General features: G+C 40.0%; 1 protein-coding gene across 1 annotated transcript in view; it reads right to left on the bottom strand.

Annotated features, from left to right (window-relative positions):
* The window catches only part of tubgcp6 (tubulin gamma complex component 6), a gene marked incomplete at both ends in the record, with an annotated part of 30,822 nt that overhangs the window by 6,359 nt on the left and 9,417 nt on the right, over window positions 1-15,046 (bottom strand). Inside the window, 10 exons of the mRNA XM_083893716.1 lie at window positions 679-847; window positions 2,024-2,185; window positions 3,032-4,718; window positions 4,801-4,899; window positions 6,057-6,195; window positions 7,649-7,764; window positions 8,726-8,814; window positions 9,278-9,359; window positions 10,620-10,769; window positions 14,895-15,034. Coding sequence (XP_083749842.1) covers window positions 679-847; window positions 2,024-2,185; window positions 3,032-4,718; window positions 4,801-4,899; window positions 6,057-6,195; window positions 7,649-7,764; window positions 8,726-8,814; window positions 9,278-9,359; window positions 10,620-10,769; window positions 14,895-15,034 — 2,833 coding nt within the window. The remainder of the gene's footprint in view (window positions 1-678; window positions 848-2,023; window positions 2,186-3,031; window positions 4,719-4,800; window positions 4,900-6,056; window positions 6,196-7,648; window positions 7,765-8,725; window positions 8,815-9,277; window positions 9,360-10,619; window positions 10,770-14,894; window positions 15,035-15,046) is intronic.

The raw sequence follows: 15,046 nt of genomic DNA, 5'->3' as shown, positions 1-15,046 counted from the left end.
TACCAAACCCTCTCTGTGTGCAGAGACTATGAATGAAAAAGAAAAAAACAAAACACATTTCTTTCTTTTCCTTTTTTTTTTTTTTTTTTTAAACACACGCACACACACAGGCTAAACTGCACAATGTGCAGAAAAAACACTGCGGGTGAAGATTGACAAGCTTGTCTGGAGTTGTGATGGGATTTCAAAGAGAAAAATGATCCTACAGTGACGGAATGTAATGAGTCTTTAAATTATTCCTGCGGTGCAGAATCTGCGCTTAGCCGCAATCGAAATGGCCTGAAGCTGCAGAACAATAACAAGAGAGATTAGTGATAAACCTCACACCAGAGTTTCTCTTTAATACGCCGTTTCACTTTTACGAGTCAAATAAGCAAATCATTCTCATGTCTGTAAGTAATAGGGCTCATAATGCAGCCTGTTCAAGGTGTGAATGTTGCTCCGTTAGTCAGCCATCAAGTCTGAGTGCAGCAGAGATTGTCACAAAGCTGAATGGATGCCTGTGTAAAAGGAAAAAAGGCAGCACAGCGGGACAGTGTTACACCTCATGCTTCTGATTCCAAGAGTTGGTTTTATATTTAAAATCATTTAAAAAAATTTTTACAAACGCATCTTTAAACTCTCTCACAAAACAGGAGCCCCTGCGTCTCGCAGCTTTCTTTCAGTCAAGACACTCACTGTGTGATGAGCGGAGTGGTGACAGAGTGTTTTATCAGAACTGGCAGAGACACCATCTCGCTGAGCTGGACGGCGGTCGTGTCTGTAGCTCGGCGGAGCGTCGGGTCCATGGGAAGGCCCCAGGGGCCCCGAGTTACCTGCTTCAGCAGCTGACACTCTGGGGACGAAGCTGTGGGAGAGGGGGAGATGACAGGTACACTGCTGAACAAAATATCACTCTCACAACTGTGTCGAAAACCTCTGGTGGTTTAAAAAGACAAAAAAATAAAAATAAAAATAGCAAGTGAGCATGGTAAGAACTATTATATTGTGGGTTTTTTTAACCGAGTTTTGCTCAATGATAAAACGATAAAAAAGACATTGAACCAATTTGTCATTACAACTGTTAAAACTACGTTTAATTCAACATATTCTACAAAAGACATGCCATCAATAAAAGGGGATTTGACACTGATCGGTGGTGTATTCGGCTGAGTAGATTCTGATTGATTTCATGCAGACCCTGGAAGCCGACATGAATATACAGTAGCGACACGACTGAACTGCAAACGTAGAGAGAAATTAGACATAACATTACTTTTAAAAAATGCAATACCTTCATGAAATATCGCTGCTTTTCGTGCAATTTCTGCGTCTGCTGATGAAGTAAATATTTAAGAGCCTACAGAAATGCATCAATCATGGACATGTGAAAGTGCTTTTTTTTTTTTTTTTATTCTACAGCCACAAATGTCATCTGTCATCTCGAGTGACCATTTTTCTTTTGTTTTTCATACCTGGTGTAAGCTACAGCTGCTGTATCTATAAAAAGACTGAACCAGGAATAAGGTACTTGTGTTTAAAGTCATAGTTCTGTCAAATCCTAGATTAGTTCAGAATTCAGCAGACCATGAGAGAAACACATTTTCCCTTTCTGTTTCCACTTCATGTGCACCTCTTGTAGCTACATTTGTCCCCTTTGCATTGTTATGCAAATGCCCGTTAAATATGTGTACTCATAGATGCCTGGGAATAAATCATCTTATTTTCTCAGCAGAATAATCTGGCCGACCTCCAGCAGCAAAATGTTTGTCTTTATCTTTCTCCACATGAGCGAGGATCGTGACGAGAATGTGGCCAAGACGCCTCGCAGTCATTTCCATCGTCTGACATCTAAGTTTGAATGTCAAACGACGAGTATTTGTCAATTAAGAAATTTAGAAAACAACCTAGATTAATTGCTGTAATGAAACTGTAAATTTCCCCTCAATAAGCACAAAAAGGTTCTTCATGTGTTAAACATCACATTGACCGCATACATAATAGGAGCTATAAATCTTGAGCCAGTCTCATGATTTGCCCTCACCCATTAGGTCGTAGCTGTCTTCATATTGGTCCACCTCGTACTGAGCAGACAAAGTGAAGAGGTATTCCTGCTCAGACCTTTCTCCAGGGGACAAACCAAAGTTTGCTGCCCACGTCCCGATGTCCTCAAGCAGCTGCTCACTGGCGCTCTCTAACTTAAAACCTAAAGAGAGCAAGACACATGAACACAACACAGCTCTCGGAGACATCTCTCTCTGTTGGGCACTATTTTTAAACACCAACGGGTCACAGCAAGAGCAGCTACAACATTCATCTTTCGAACAAACATTTTGTTTTTCAGATGCAGCAAGTCGGTTTACATTAATTTACATGGTGCATGTGCGGTATATAAATGCAACAATGAAAAAGCAGAAACAATTAGGTGATGAACATTATAGTCCACAGAGAGATAATGCAATGGAATCTATTTTGGTAGTTAATTACATCATGAAGGAAAATCAGTTTAATTCAGCTTCTATTACATCATGACTCGATATAATTGTTAGCTGAATATCTCTAGGTTTTGAACGGGAAACAATCATTATTTATCTTCAAAATAAACATATAATTAGGGCCAGGAAGTATAGTAATTAGTTGATGAACTTGTATTTCTTCCTAGTAAAGGAATACTTCACCAATTTGCATTTAGCTTAGGGAGTTGAGAAATATCTTTATTCTAATTATTATTTATTTATTTATTTTTTAAATGTGCCCACCAGTGACTCTTGGTCCGAGGCTTGAAACGACGACACTAATTCCGCAATTTTAGCCTCACTCGTAGGTGGATGGGGCTCATTCCCAGAATGTAAACAGTGTCCGCCATCTTTGCTAACAGCTAAGCTAACTGGAACAAGTGTCACTGGTGGGCACGCAACAAAAAAAAAAGAATGAAGATATTTCTCTACTACTAAAATACTACCCCTATTCTAGCAGCTAAAATAGCATAGCCAGCTAGCATCACTTCTGCAAACCTTACAGATACAGAATATCACATAGTATGATTGCATACCTTTGCCGTCTTCATTGTCCCCACCAACTTTGCTCTTCACTACACATCCAATTCCAATTGAAGAATCAGAAGAGTGGCCGTAAGCACTGCCAGTATGTGTAGAGGGTTGTGGATCCGTCCCCAACACAACACAACCTACACCCAATGTCGAGTCTGAGGTGTGGCCATAAATGCTGCCTGGTAGTGGAGATGGAAGTGGTCCGGTCCCTGACACAACACACCCACCACCTAAATTTGAGTCTGAGGAATGGCCATGGGCGCTTCCAGGTAGAGATAGACGCTTGGGTTCATCTCCTGAAACTACACATCCATTAACTAATGCCGAGTCGGAGGAGTGACCATAAGAGCTTCCAGGCAAAGGAGACGCGACTGGTTGAGGTCCAGATACCACACATCCTGGCTGAAGCGTGCAGTCAGACGCATGGCCGTGCTTATTCCAATGAGGTAGCGCTTCAGATACGTTGGACACAAACTCGCCCACTTTTATATTCGCATTAGAAGAGTGACCATGGATACTGGGAGTTGGGAGTGGTGCAACAAAATCGGAAACATTCTCCCCAACTTTAATGTGAGCGTCTGAAACATGGCCATGGATGCTTGGAGCAGGTAGAGCAGCCACAATTTCTGAAACATTCTCCCCCACTCTGATGTGAGCATCAGAAGCGTGACCATGGACACTTGTGGAAGGTAGAGAAGCAGCAACCTCTGAAACGTGTTCTCCTATCTTGATGTGGGAATCTGAGGCATGACCGTGGATGTTAGGAGACGGAAGAGCAGCAGTTACCTCCGACACAAACTGTCCAGCCTTTATGTGTGCGTCAGAGGAGTGTCCATGAATGTTGGGTGATGGTTGAGGAACAACAATATCTGAAACCAGCTCGCCAACCTTTAGGTGTGAACTTGAGACCGGACCATGAATGTTTGGCAAAGAAACATTTTCCCCAGCTTTGCCTTGTCCAACACAGTAAGAAACAGTTTTCACCACTTTATGGTCACCGCTGCCTGGACCTGTAATATTGGAGGGGGAAGTAACAACCGCGCTATTTTCATTTGTAGGTTCAGCAGTTTTATATTCATCTTCTTTCACGTCTAGTGAAGTCCCCATCGAAGTCTCCTGCTCTTGCTTGTCATGTGCGGTTGAAGCAGTCCCATTAAGAGAAGGATGTCTGTAAACACTGGCCTCTAATTTATTTTTGGGATCCTCTGGGGAATACTGGCCAAGGCTAAGGCTGGATTTGGAAGCTTGACCAAAGGGGCTGGCTTTGGGGACACGCTCCTGGACTTGAGACATATTCTCTCCAATTGGGATGTGAGAAAAAGAGGGGTGGGTTTTGATCAAGTCGGGTTGGACAGCAGGTCCCCAGTGAGGCCTTGAGTGAACTGAGACTTCGCCAGTCATTCCCTCAAGTGGACTAAAGGGGGCACTGAAGTCATAGTCAACAAGTTGTGCTGTAGAACAGAGTTCAGGTGGGCCAGACCCAATCTCTTGAATGGCCATATCCAGTTGCCGATTGTCAGGATTTGGTGACTTGGGGAGAAAATCGTTGATATTATTATCATCAGAAATGAGGGTAGGATCTGCTGTGAGAGCAGATAAAGATGGGTTAAGTGGAGGTGGAGAAGATACTTTATCGGATTCTTGGGTGTCTGCTGGCTGCTGCTCAGATGGCTCTTGATTATGAGAAACCTGTGAATGGAGGAGTTGAGCGTGTGTGTAAAATGCACCTCAGAAGAGTATAAAACGTTCAAGAACCAAAGTGTTGTTTTACCTGTGCTGGTTGTGGCGCAGTCTGTTGTGATGAGGGTACATGTGGCAGCACTTCCACAGGAGGTCTCACCTGACCTAATGGATATTTCTCTAGTAGTGCCTAGAGAGAAATCACAATAACTTGAGTTTAACTTATGTACCTTACATAATACATTGTCTCTTGTCAAAATAACCTCTTCCTCTATCGTTATCGCTACCAATTTCCTGCATTGATTTGATTCCGATTCACAAGGTCCCAATTTTATTAGATTTTTGATGCAGTTCGATTTAATTTCAATTGATTTAGAGATTCTGTTTCCATAAACGTTTTGATTGGTAATGAAAGATATTCACAAATCTATATCAAATATTAGTTCTGGGCACTAGGTTAACACATGGCGCGTTTCTATGACGACTGACCAGAAAAAGACGGGCATGACGCCATGTTTACATGCCGCGACACCGGAGTCCGCGCACCATTTACCAGTTAGCTCCGTTAGCTGCATAAGCTCATGTAGCGCTGTTAGCGCGCCTACAGTCGAACTGGAGCGGTCTGTTTATTAAACGAAAAGATATATATATATATATAAATAAATAAATATATAATTAATTAGTGAGAAAAACAGGATTTTTTTTTTTCAAGTGAATGCAATACGCTTCCGTAATATATATATATATATATAAATATATATATAAATGACTCACATAACTATAGTTTCTTAAAAATAAAATAAAATATGACCAGATAGTGCAACTCTACAGTACCCGTGTGTGATAATTCATGCTTGGAAACCCTAAAAACCTGTTCAAGGTCAAAATATACAGCCTAGAAGTGCAGCAAACAGTTTGAAGTAATTCCCATGAGGTCCAGCAGAGAGCACTATGAGAGCAACATTGCCTGCTCCCATGCCCTCTTTGCCTGCCCATCAGAAAAAAGCAGTGATGTTATGTTGTTTTGCAGTGACAGTGGAGGACACAAACTCAATACACTGTCCTCCTGAGCAGATAATCACAACACCAAAGCATCTGAAAAGCTACATGTGGAAGTATTTCTGATTCTACACCAGAGATGACAAAGTAATTAACAACACTGTGGACTATTGCAGTCACGTTGAGACCATCATGGACAAATCTTGTGAGATTTGTGTTTAGGATACAGAAAAATGACATATACAGATTGTTCTAAGGATTTTATGAATCGATATTGTTCCTTTCAAATGAAAATTTATCTGTTTTTTAACCAAGTCCTATTCTGTTCTGTGATCATTTATAACAAACCTGTATGTGCTGGCTGTCATTATTTAAGAACTGAACACGAGCTTCATCAAGTCTCATTCGCTGCACCCTCCACAAGGCCCGTCTCTCTCTGCGGGCAGCCTCGTCTGACAGACGACTGTACTGCGCAATCAGCTCCTTCCTGCAATTTGATATGAGAATAGAAACACAATTTATTGTAAATAATTTAGCACTTAATCAGTACAACCTCGCAGTGAATGCGTCTTGAAAAAAGGTTCTTGCACATGGAAATAGGACACACATAAGTACTCCGATACGGACAACATAAAGGTTATTTCTATTCATATACATGAACATGATTATCTTCAAACATGAAACACGTGTTTGAAAGTCATCCATCAATCAGTGTGTTTCACACCTGAACTCGCCTGCATGAACTTATGAAGCATTCAAACATATTGGGTTGCCATATGTCTGTGTGTGAATATGTGCTCCAAGGTTTTTACGTAATATCTGTCATTTACTTCTAGGGCTGCAACTAACGATTATTTTCAGACTCGAGTAATCTGGCGATTATTTTCTCGATGAATCGAGTAATCTGGGAAAATGTTGTAAAATGTTGATCAGTGTTTCTCAAACATGGAAAGCATGATATTCTCAAATGTCTTGTTTTGTCCAAAAATCAAAAATTATTCACTTTTAATGATTTCTTTGTTATATGTCTAGTGCACTTCTAGGCTGTATATTTTGACCTTGAACTGGTTTTTAAGGTTTCGAGTTTGAATTAAAACACACGACTACTGTGGGTTGCACTATGCGGCCATATTTGATCAAAACTGCATTAATTTGACTCATACATAAATAAAAAAATACATAGATTTGATATAGATATAAATTAAACCAATTTTTTTAAATCAAAATAGTTGAATATTAACATGGTAGTTGGTTAATAATCGACCAATCGAGTATTTTTTCAGCCCTATTTACTGCAAAACCTTTAATATTATTTACGGCATATAATCAAATAAATCTAGTCTCAGCTTCTATAAAGTGATGAATTCTGATCATTTTGACTAAAGCTAATATGATAAATTAATTATTTATCAGACCAACAGACAGCGAAAAATAATGTTAATATCTTTCAAATTCAACTGTGACCCAAATAAATAAAAATGTGGTTTATTAGAAAAGATCTGTCATAAATATTTGCCGCCGGTGTGGAATGTTTCATGGCACACACCACAAATAAATCAAGTATATATTTACAGAATCTTGACAAATCTTAATACTTGTGAAGATTTAACTGGTGGTATGAAAGGATGTAGATGACAGTTTACTTTAGCTTTGGTAAATTCATCTCTGACACACTGAATCCTAAATGGCAGCTGTAAGCCACGGAGAGGAAAGCTCCACATTAACTTTTGCTCATGCTGCACAGTATCACAGTTAATCCCGACAGTCGAGAAATCTGGGACAGGTCCTGCCACTACAATATCCCATAAAGATAGAAATGATATCCCCAACGTGTTTGAAGATAGTTCATATATTCAAGATCAAATTAAACCTTAACAGATTTTAATCAATATTCAATAAAACACTAATATCTCTAGTAGGGGCTATAAATGCAGCCAGACCTGGCTCTCTGCTCCAGCTGCTCCTCCAGAGCTTGCAGTCTCTTTTCGCGGTCCCTCAGCTCTCTGGCAAAGCTGAAGTCATCATCCTCCTGCTTCTTCTTGGCTGTATTTCTCCACTAAAGCCAAACACAAACACAAAGAAATTGCATTATTGCTTTCCCCGTCTAAATCAAGGCCATAGGCTGTAGCTCAAATGTATGAATCCAAAGATGCATTCAAGTCATTTTCTTCTCCTCAAATGTCTGATTTAACAGATATTGATTGTTCTTTTAAGTGATATTGATTTGGGATCTCGTAACTTTTAAAATTCTCTCTATCCATCTATCACATCTTTTATTTCTCGCTTATAACATGCTCACCATATTCCTCCATCATCTTGCGCCCAAGCATTTCTCTTGTAAAGACATTGTTAGTTTTAAAGGTCCCATATTATATCCTATTTCTCAAAGTTAACCTAGTTCCCTGGTGTCCTAATGAACATGTGTGAGACATGCTTTGGTTAAAATACCATAAGAATGAAGCACACCAGCAGTTCAATCACCCTGCCAAAACAGCCCTGTTCAGAACGCTCTGTTTAGTAGTATCTCTTTTGGTCCACCTTAAAAAAAATTAAACGATACTTAAGGGACAGGAAATGACATCAGCCACAGAGGAGCTAACAGCAGTTAGCAATTGGAAAAAGTGATCATTTGCAGGCTCTAGCAGGCACATTGCTGCCATATATAACATGTATCATGTCAGATAAATCCTCTGAGGCTGGAAGTTTGTGTAGAACTCTGTCCTGCACTGTGGAGCCAAGAATAGAACTTTTCCCGGACTTCGGGTTTTCAAATACCACTGCCCTCACCAGCACTCTCGCGTGTTTTACGAACAAAGCGGAGCTCCGCGGGACAACAATTCCAGGAATTTAGCATCTTGTGAGCGCGGAAGTCAACATCGCATGCTTAATCTTAGACTGAGTCATCTTTTTTCACACTTTGGTGACTGGTAGGGCCTCCAGATTCCCAAATATATGTATTATAATTATTAAAAAGTTGATTTTGCATAAAATGGGACCTTTAAATCGCACTCTCATACCTCTTGCTCCTGTTCCAGGTGCTGCTTCAGCTCCCCCAAACGCTCCCTCTTCTTGGCCTCTTCAGCCAGACGTTGTGACACCTGCCGACCTACATGAGAGGAGAGAGTGAGCATCTCTTACCCACTTCTCAGGGACTTTTTCAAGACACAAAGATGGCATAGTTTTGAGAGAAGATGAATAATTACTTTGAAAAACAAGGTATTTAATGACATTGTATGAACACATTTTAATGTGTGCTGGTAGACTCATTCATTCTTTGCTACACGTCTTTTTGATGAGGTGAAAAGATTCTCAAACAGTATATGAGCAATGATGGGATTAAGTTGTACTGGAAGCTGTTCAAAGCAGCCTGTGCATCACTTTTGACTTCCCTAGAGAAATTATGGAGCTGTAGAAAACTCTCAGGGTTAAGAGTCAGCAAGTGAATGTGGATTGCACAACATCTGTTTAAGACGTCCTCTGTAGCGTGGGCTGAGTGCATTTACACATGAACATTATACATGCAGTGTGTATGTTGTGTGTGTGTGTGTGTGTGTGAGAATAACACTAACCACGGATGCTTTCCAGAGTTTTGGCTTCTGACTCTCTGACCTGATTGATCAGCTCTTGGCGTGCCTGGTCTGTGCGCAGGGCCTAATAATAGACAGACAAGAAATCATCATTACCAAAGATATATCTACCTGCCCCGTGGCTCACCTCTCCCTCCTCAAATTTGCCAGTCTGCACGGTGAGCAGCGACACGATACAGGCCATACAAACCAAGCAGTGACACTAAATCATGCAGCGTGCAAGCCCCAGACTTCAGCTGAATCATTTTAATGACTCGCTGCTGAAATGCTCAGTGCTTGAGGGATAATGTCACAATCATGAATCTTGGTATGTAAAAGAAAACGGAACTCCTCTCGCTTTCTATCTCAAATGACAATACACGTGTAATGACTTGTCGTACTGCAGGATTGCCTTCCTCGCCTCAAGTGCAAGTTCTCCCTTGATTTCTAGAAGTCAGCTAGCAAAGATAAACTCACGTCTTTGTTAAGGTAATACACCATGTTGATTGCCATTTGTACCAACATTGCCAGCTTATGATACAAATTCTGATGTCTTTACATACATTTTATGAAAGCTCTTGACAACCGAAGAGGAGCAACACTATTAAAGAAAACTCTGGCTTCAGAGAATCCATCTATAAAGCAAGTTGTGTCTGTGTGTCTGCCTGTCTGCCTGCCTGTCTGCCTGCCTGTCAATCTGTCTGTCATATCTCGCTGACCGTTAGTCAGATCGCCTTAAGACTTTGGATATGGGTTGCGCATGGCCCGATGGTGTGCACCCTTGATTTTCATTAATTAATAAATTTTCGCTGATTTATCATGCGGAACTTTTGCTGATTTATCACGCTACACCAGGCAGGCAGCTCATCAGCTGTAGCTGCGATGTCTGGAGCGGGGAGGTGGAAGTGAAGAGGCTGTCCTCACGGTGGGTGAGACATTTTCACACGGTTCAACGCAGAACATGGTGTGTTATACTGAAACGACGAAGTCAGTGTCCATACACTAATACGCAAGCACATATTTATTTTTGATTAGCATGCTAATACTTTGCGGCTAACTTGGCTAACCCGTTTCCAAAGGTAAGCTAGTGAGGCTACGATTAGCATTAGCGTAGGGCTAACATAATACAAACACTGTGCAACCTTATTAGGCAACGCAAATGTTTTCATTTTCGATTAGCATTAGCTTAGCTAGCTGTTTTGTCACTGTCAGCCATGCCAGTGGCAAAATTATGTTACGTTACCATAACTGAAAAATCTTCTTCAGCTCCCACTATATACTTCCTCTGGGCATTGTACGAATAAAATATAACACAAAAAATGACAGATTAAATGTGTCTCAGTACCTTCTCCTCCCTGCTGATGGCACTATGCTTGGCAATCCTCTCCATGCGGCCGCGGTACACCGCACACTCCCTCTCAATCACCTCGACCTCATGAAAGGAGAAGGTGACAGCAATGCGAGGCACTGGCAGCTCTGACCAGCAGATGTAATGCTGTGGACAACAATGTTAACAGAACGTTAGTACCGCGTAAGAGACTCACTCATTTACACAGGAAGGAAAAGTATGTGAACTTTGTTATGGATTGTTCTCCAGGAATAGTAAAAAAAAAAAGTGAACCTTTGAAATGTTAAGAAGTAAAACCTCCCTTGCCAGGAGCAACCAAAGGTTTAGTCTGTGAAAGAACAACTCCATTAAGTGGATTGATCTGCAACACAAGTGATTATCTTGCAGAGAAGTAATCAACTATAGATCAACTATAATGTAACTGTGTTTATTGTTGCTCAGGTGTTGCCTTTTAGATCAACCGTTATCATTAAATATATCTGAATGTCAACACTTGGTCTTAGCCTTGGGTTTCACGGCTTGCGACTGCATATGTTGTTTCATTCCTGAGGGAGAAAAAACTAGCCATTCTGTAGCAAAGAAAAGAGCAAAAATTGATCAGAGTCCTTGGACAAACTCTGGCCACTGCCAATACAAATTTGGAATACTGTGAAAAGAAAAAACTACTGATGCACCAAGCAACAGAGCATCAACAAGTCACCTAGGGAAAGTGGTAAATTACTGAAATACCGTCAAAGCTGTGGCGAGAACACCCAACAGCAACCTCCACAAGGTTAAGTTCAAGGTACCAACAATCCATTGTCGGGAAGAACAACGACAAAAGAAAGACCATGGCCATAGTACAAGATAAAAGCCACTCATCCACAGGCCAGATAGGCCAGGTGTAAAATATCAGAAAGTTTAGTGGAGTAGTGCATCTATAAAAAAATCAACCTCAAAATCAGCTCATGATCCAGAACATTCCGTTAAAAGCTCGTATGTGGATCAGGGCGGAGGTGGTGTCATGGCATTGGGCTTGCATGACTGCTTTTGGAACAGGCTCACAATTATATGTTTTTTATATATACAATTGTGTCCAACCAAGAGGAACCTCATCATGCAGCAAGACAATGAACCAAAACTCCCTGCCAACACAACAAAGGGCTTAGTCAGGGGAAAAAACATGTAAGATTTCAGACTGGCCAGGCAAATCACTGGACCTAAATCAAACAATGCTTCACCACCTTAAGAGAAGACTGAAGTGATAAATCCTGTCTGGATTTCATGTCTATTTGCAGGCATCCTGCAGTTCTCAAATTGGCATCCAAAGAAACGCAGGTGTAGTTACAGAATGGCAATTATTCGGGGGAACGTGTGCCCTGCGATTCAGGTCAGGGAAGTAAAGTCTTAAAAAACAGGTGATACGTTTACTGCCAGTGTATCAAATGACGGCTCATTAATACACAATATTATATTGTCAAGGCTTTGGGTATTTGTCATCACAGGGTGACTTGAGATGATTCACTTCCAATATTTAGAGGGCAACAGGAATGACATCATCATACAGGCAATGATGATGAACGACCGTCTTCTGTAATTCCTTAACACCAGGACGTTTTAGTCAGAGTCTGAAAGCCTAACCTTGCGACAGCACAAGCAGTGACAGAAAATAAAGTGCGACAGTATAGTATGTCTCCCATTCCAACGCCTACTTGTTCTCTTCTGTTAGATGTGCCGTTATAGGTCTGGACTGCTGCTCACCGATGCACTGAATATTTCCTTTACTGTTCAAACTAACCGTTGAACACCATTTCAAAATGTAGACATAATAGCAGTTATTGTCATTATAGCAAGCAGTCTGACAGAGCTTAAATTCAATGGTGTACACCATTGTTCCGTATCACCCCACCCCCTGCGTTTCCTTCTCTTCAATTTCACTCCTTTCAATTCATACAGACAAGACAGACGGTTGCCCACCCCAGGTATAGTGTGTTGGAGGTTATTTCTTGTTAAAAAAAAAAGTTTTCTTTTCTCTCCATTGTTGTCAAGTGCTCATTTTGGGAACTGTTGGGTCTCTACGATATTGTAACATTTCCACCTTACATCCTAAAGCGCCTCAAGGTGATGTTCAATTTATTTGCCGTTTTACCGATTAACAAAAAAAGGTATGATTAATAAATTATAGTTATTTACTTTCCTGCATTCCTGAACAGTGAATTACTTTTAGTGGTTGAATATTAATGCTTAAGAAGAAGGAAATCTCCATTGAGTCGTCTCAAATTTGGGTATAAATGGGTGAATTCAGTTTGTTACAACAACTTTTTTTTTTAATTTCAAAATATTTTCTAAAATATTTATATTTTCTCATTTGACACATGACATGACAGTGTAATTTTATATATATAGTATCATAATGATAACATAATTTTGTCAATAAAACACAAAAATATAGAAAATAATTGGTCATTTTCCATCTGGTAAATAAAACTTTAATTAGGGCTGCAAGCAGCACTGAACGAGACCTGCTAACATAGTTTTGCCCACCACCATGGTTGCAATGGTAACCTGCATACAGATTAAAGAAAGGTGAGAGTGGCATATGTCTGGGTAGAAGCCTGCTGCATGGCTAGTGGGAACACAACATGTGTTTTTAACGATAATCCCTGCAAAATTCAGCACATCACCCCAAGACCCAGTCAGATGTGCACGCCATGTGTGGCAAGTTTTTGTGCATTGCAAGGTCCTCAAAAGTGCAATGAAAAAGTAAATGAAAAGAAAAAGATGAGGAAAAAAAGCATTGGTACAGTCGGACCTTCAAACCCGCCAGTGCTTGGGCCCAAATAAAAATTGAAAATTCCAAAGTGGTATCTGCAAGTGACCAACAGTCCACCACTGAATATTACCAGTTTACACTGAAATAAAACTGAGAAAAGTATCAAATATTCATATGTTTTGAGGTGGAAGTAATGAACTGTGAATATTTTATATGACAAACTACTGACTTACTTATTCAATTATTTAAATAGCTGCAGATCATTTCTCTGTCAATAGACTGATTTGCTATTTCAACCTCACCTCAGCAAGGTGGCAACATTAATAACACGTTTTACACAAGCACAAGTTAAACTAGAGAGGATCCACGTTGACAAACAAGCAGAACATTTCAAATGTATGCAATAAATGATGAAACCACTCTGCCTGAACTTAACAAGCCACTCTATCAAAATACTTATGATGATGATAGTACACTGGTAATATTTTCAGGAGGCCATCTGCCTATATGACAGTATTGATCATGTGCTCCACCTCTTGCAGGCAGTATGGATTTCCAAATAGGCAGAATCATTGTTGTGGGAGGTTAATCATTTGTGGAGTAGGATGCGGAATTTGCTGATGTCAGAGTCAATCTGGGCATTACTCAGCCAATACAGCACATTCAATAATACTTAATGGGGAGGGGGGGATCTTAAGGACAGACAGTTTATATCACGAAAGTCCGAAGTCCGGCCCAGAGGCCATGATCGGATTTTATTTTATTTAATCTGGTTTTATAATGTATTATTTATGGCCAGGGACGGAAAATCGGCCCTGCCATTTTTCTAGTCATGTGTCGTCCCCATTAGCTCAGGTGGTAGGGAGTGGTGCTCTGAAACCTAGAGTCGAGCATCACAGCAGTGACAGAGAAAAACAAGCATTCGCCACCTGCAAAATTGTTGTAAAACAGTGCATTTATCGTATTAAAATACAATATTTATTAAGGTGTGCCTACAACTGTTATTGTATGTGCCTGTATATAGTATATACCTGTTATTACTTTAGGTTACTGTTATGTGACTTCAGATGTGATGTTTTTAACCATTCGTTCAACCATTCGTATGGCTTAGATTTAGTTACATTCCCATTTAAAAATGATAATTGTAAATTTCCTCCACTTTCTTTTTCCCTTTTTTTAATTATTCATACCTGCTGAATGATATCTTTTCTTATCAATATCATAACTTTTATTAATGTATTCCAAAAAGTATTATCTTTGTAACTGTCTTTCTGTACCTTGGTCTCAATAAAAATGGTGTGGGTTTTTTTTATTATAAAAAAAAAAAAAAAAATGTAAATAAAGGTAATTGTGACAATGAAAATAAAATTGTTGTAAAACAGTGCATTTGTATGCAACTTTTATTATTAAAATAATGTCTGAATGGACCATATTACCACATTATCAGATCTTTGGTTTGTATAAATAAAACATCCATTACAATCAACTGAATAAATAAATCAAACATTTACACAACAAACCTGTGGGCAGCAGATTTTCAGCAGGTTGATGGTCTTTCCACAGACATACACGTCGTTAGCGATGTGTTTCAGGAAGATCGGAACACAATCCTCCACATCCTTTGAGATCAGAGTGTAGCCTTGAGCCCAGAAGTGTTTGTCTGCAGACACAT

Source organism: Microchirus variegatus, assembly GCF_963457635.1.
Source record: "Microchirus variegatus genome assembly, chromosome: 8".
NCBI lineage: Eukaryota > Metazoa > Chordata > Actinopteri > Pleuronectiformes > Soleidae > Microchirus > Microchirus variegatus.
Note: the sequence above shows the minus strand (reverse complement) of the source record. Positions and strands in the feature narration are given on the sequence as shown.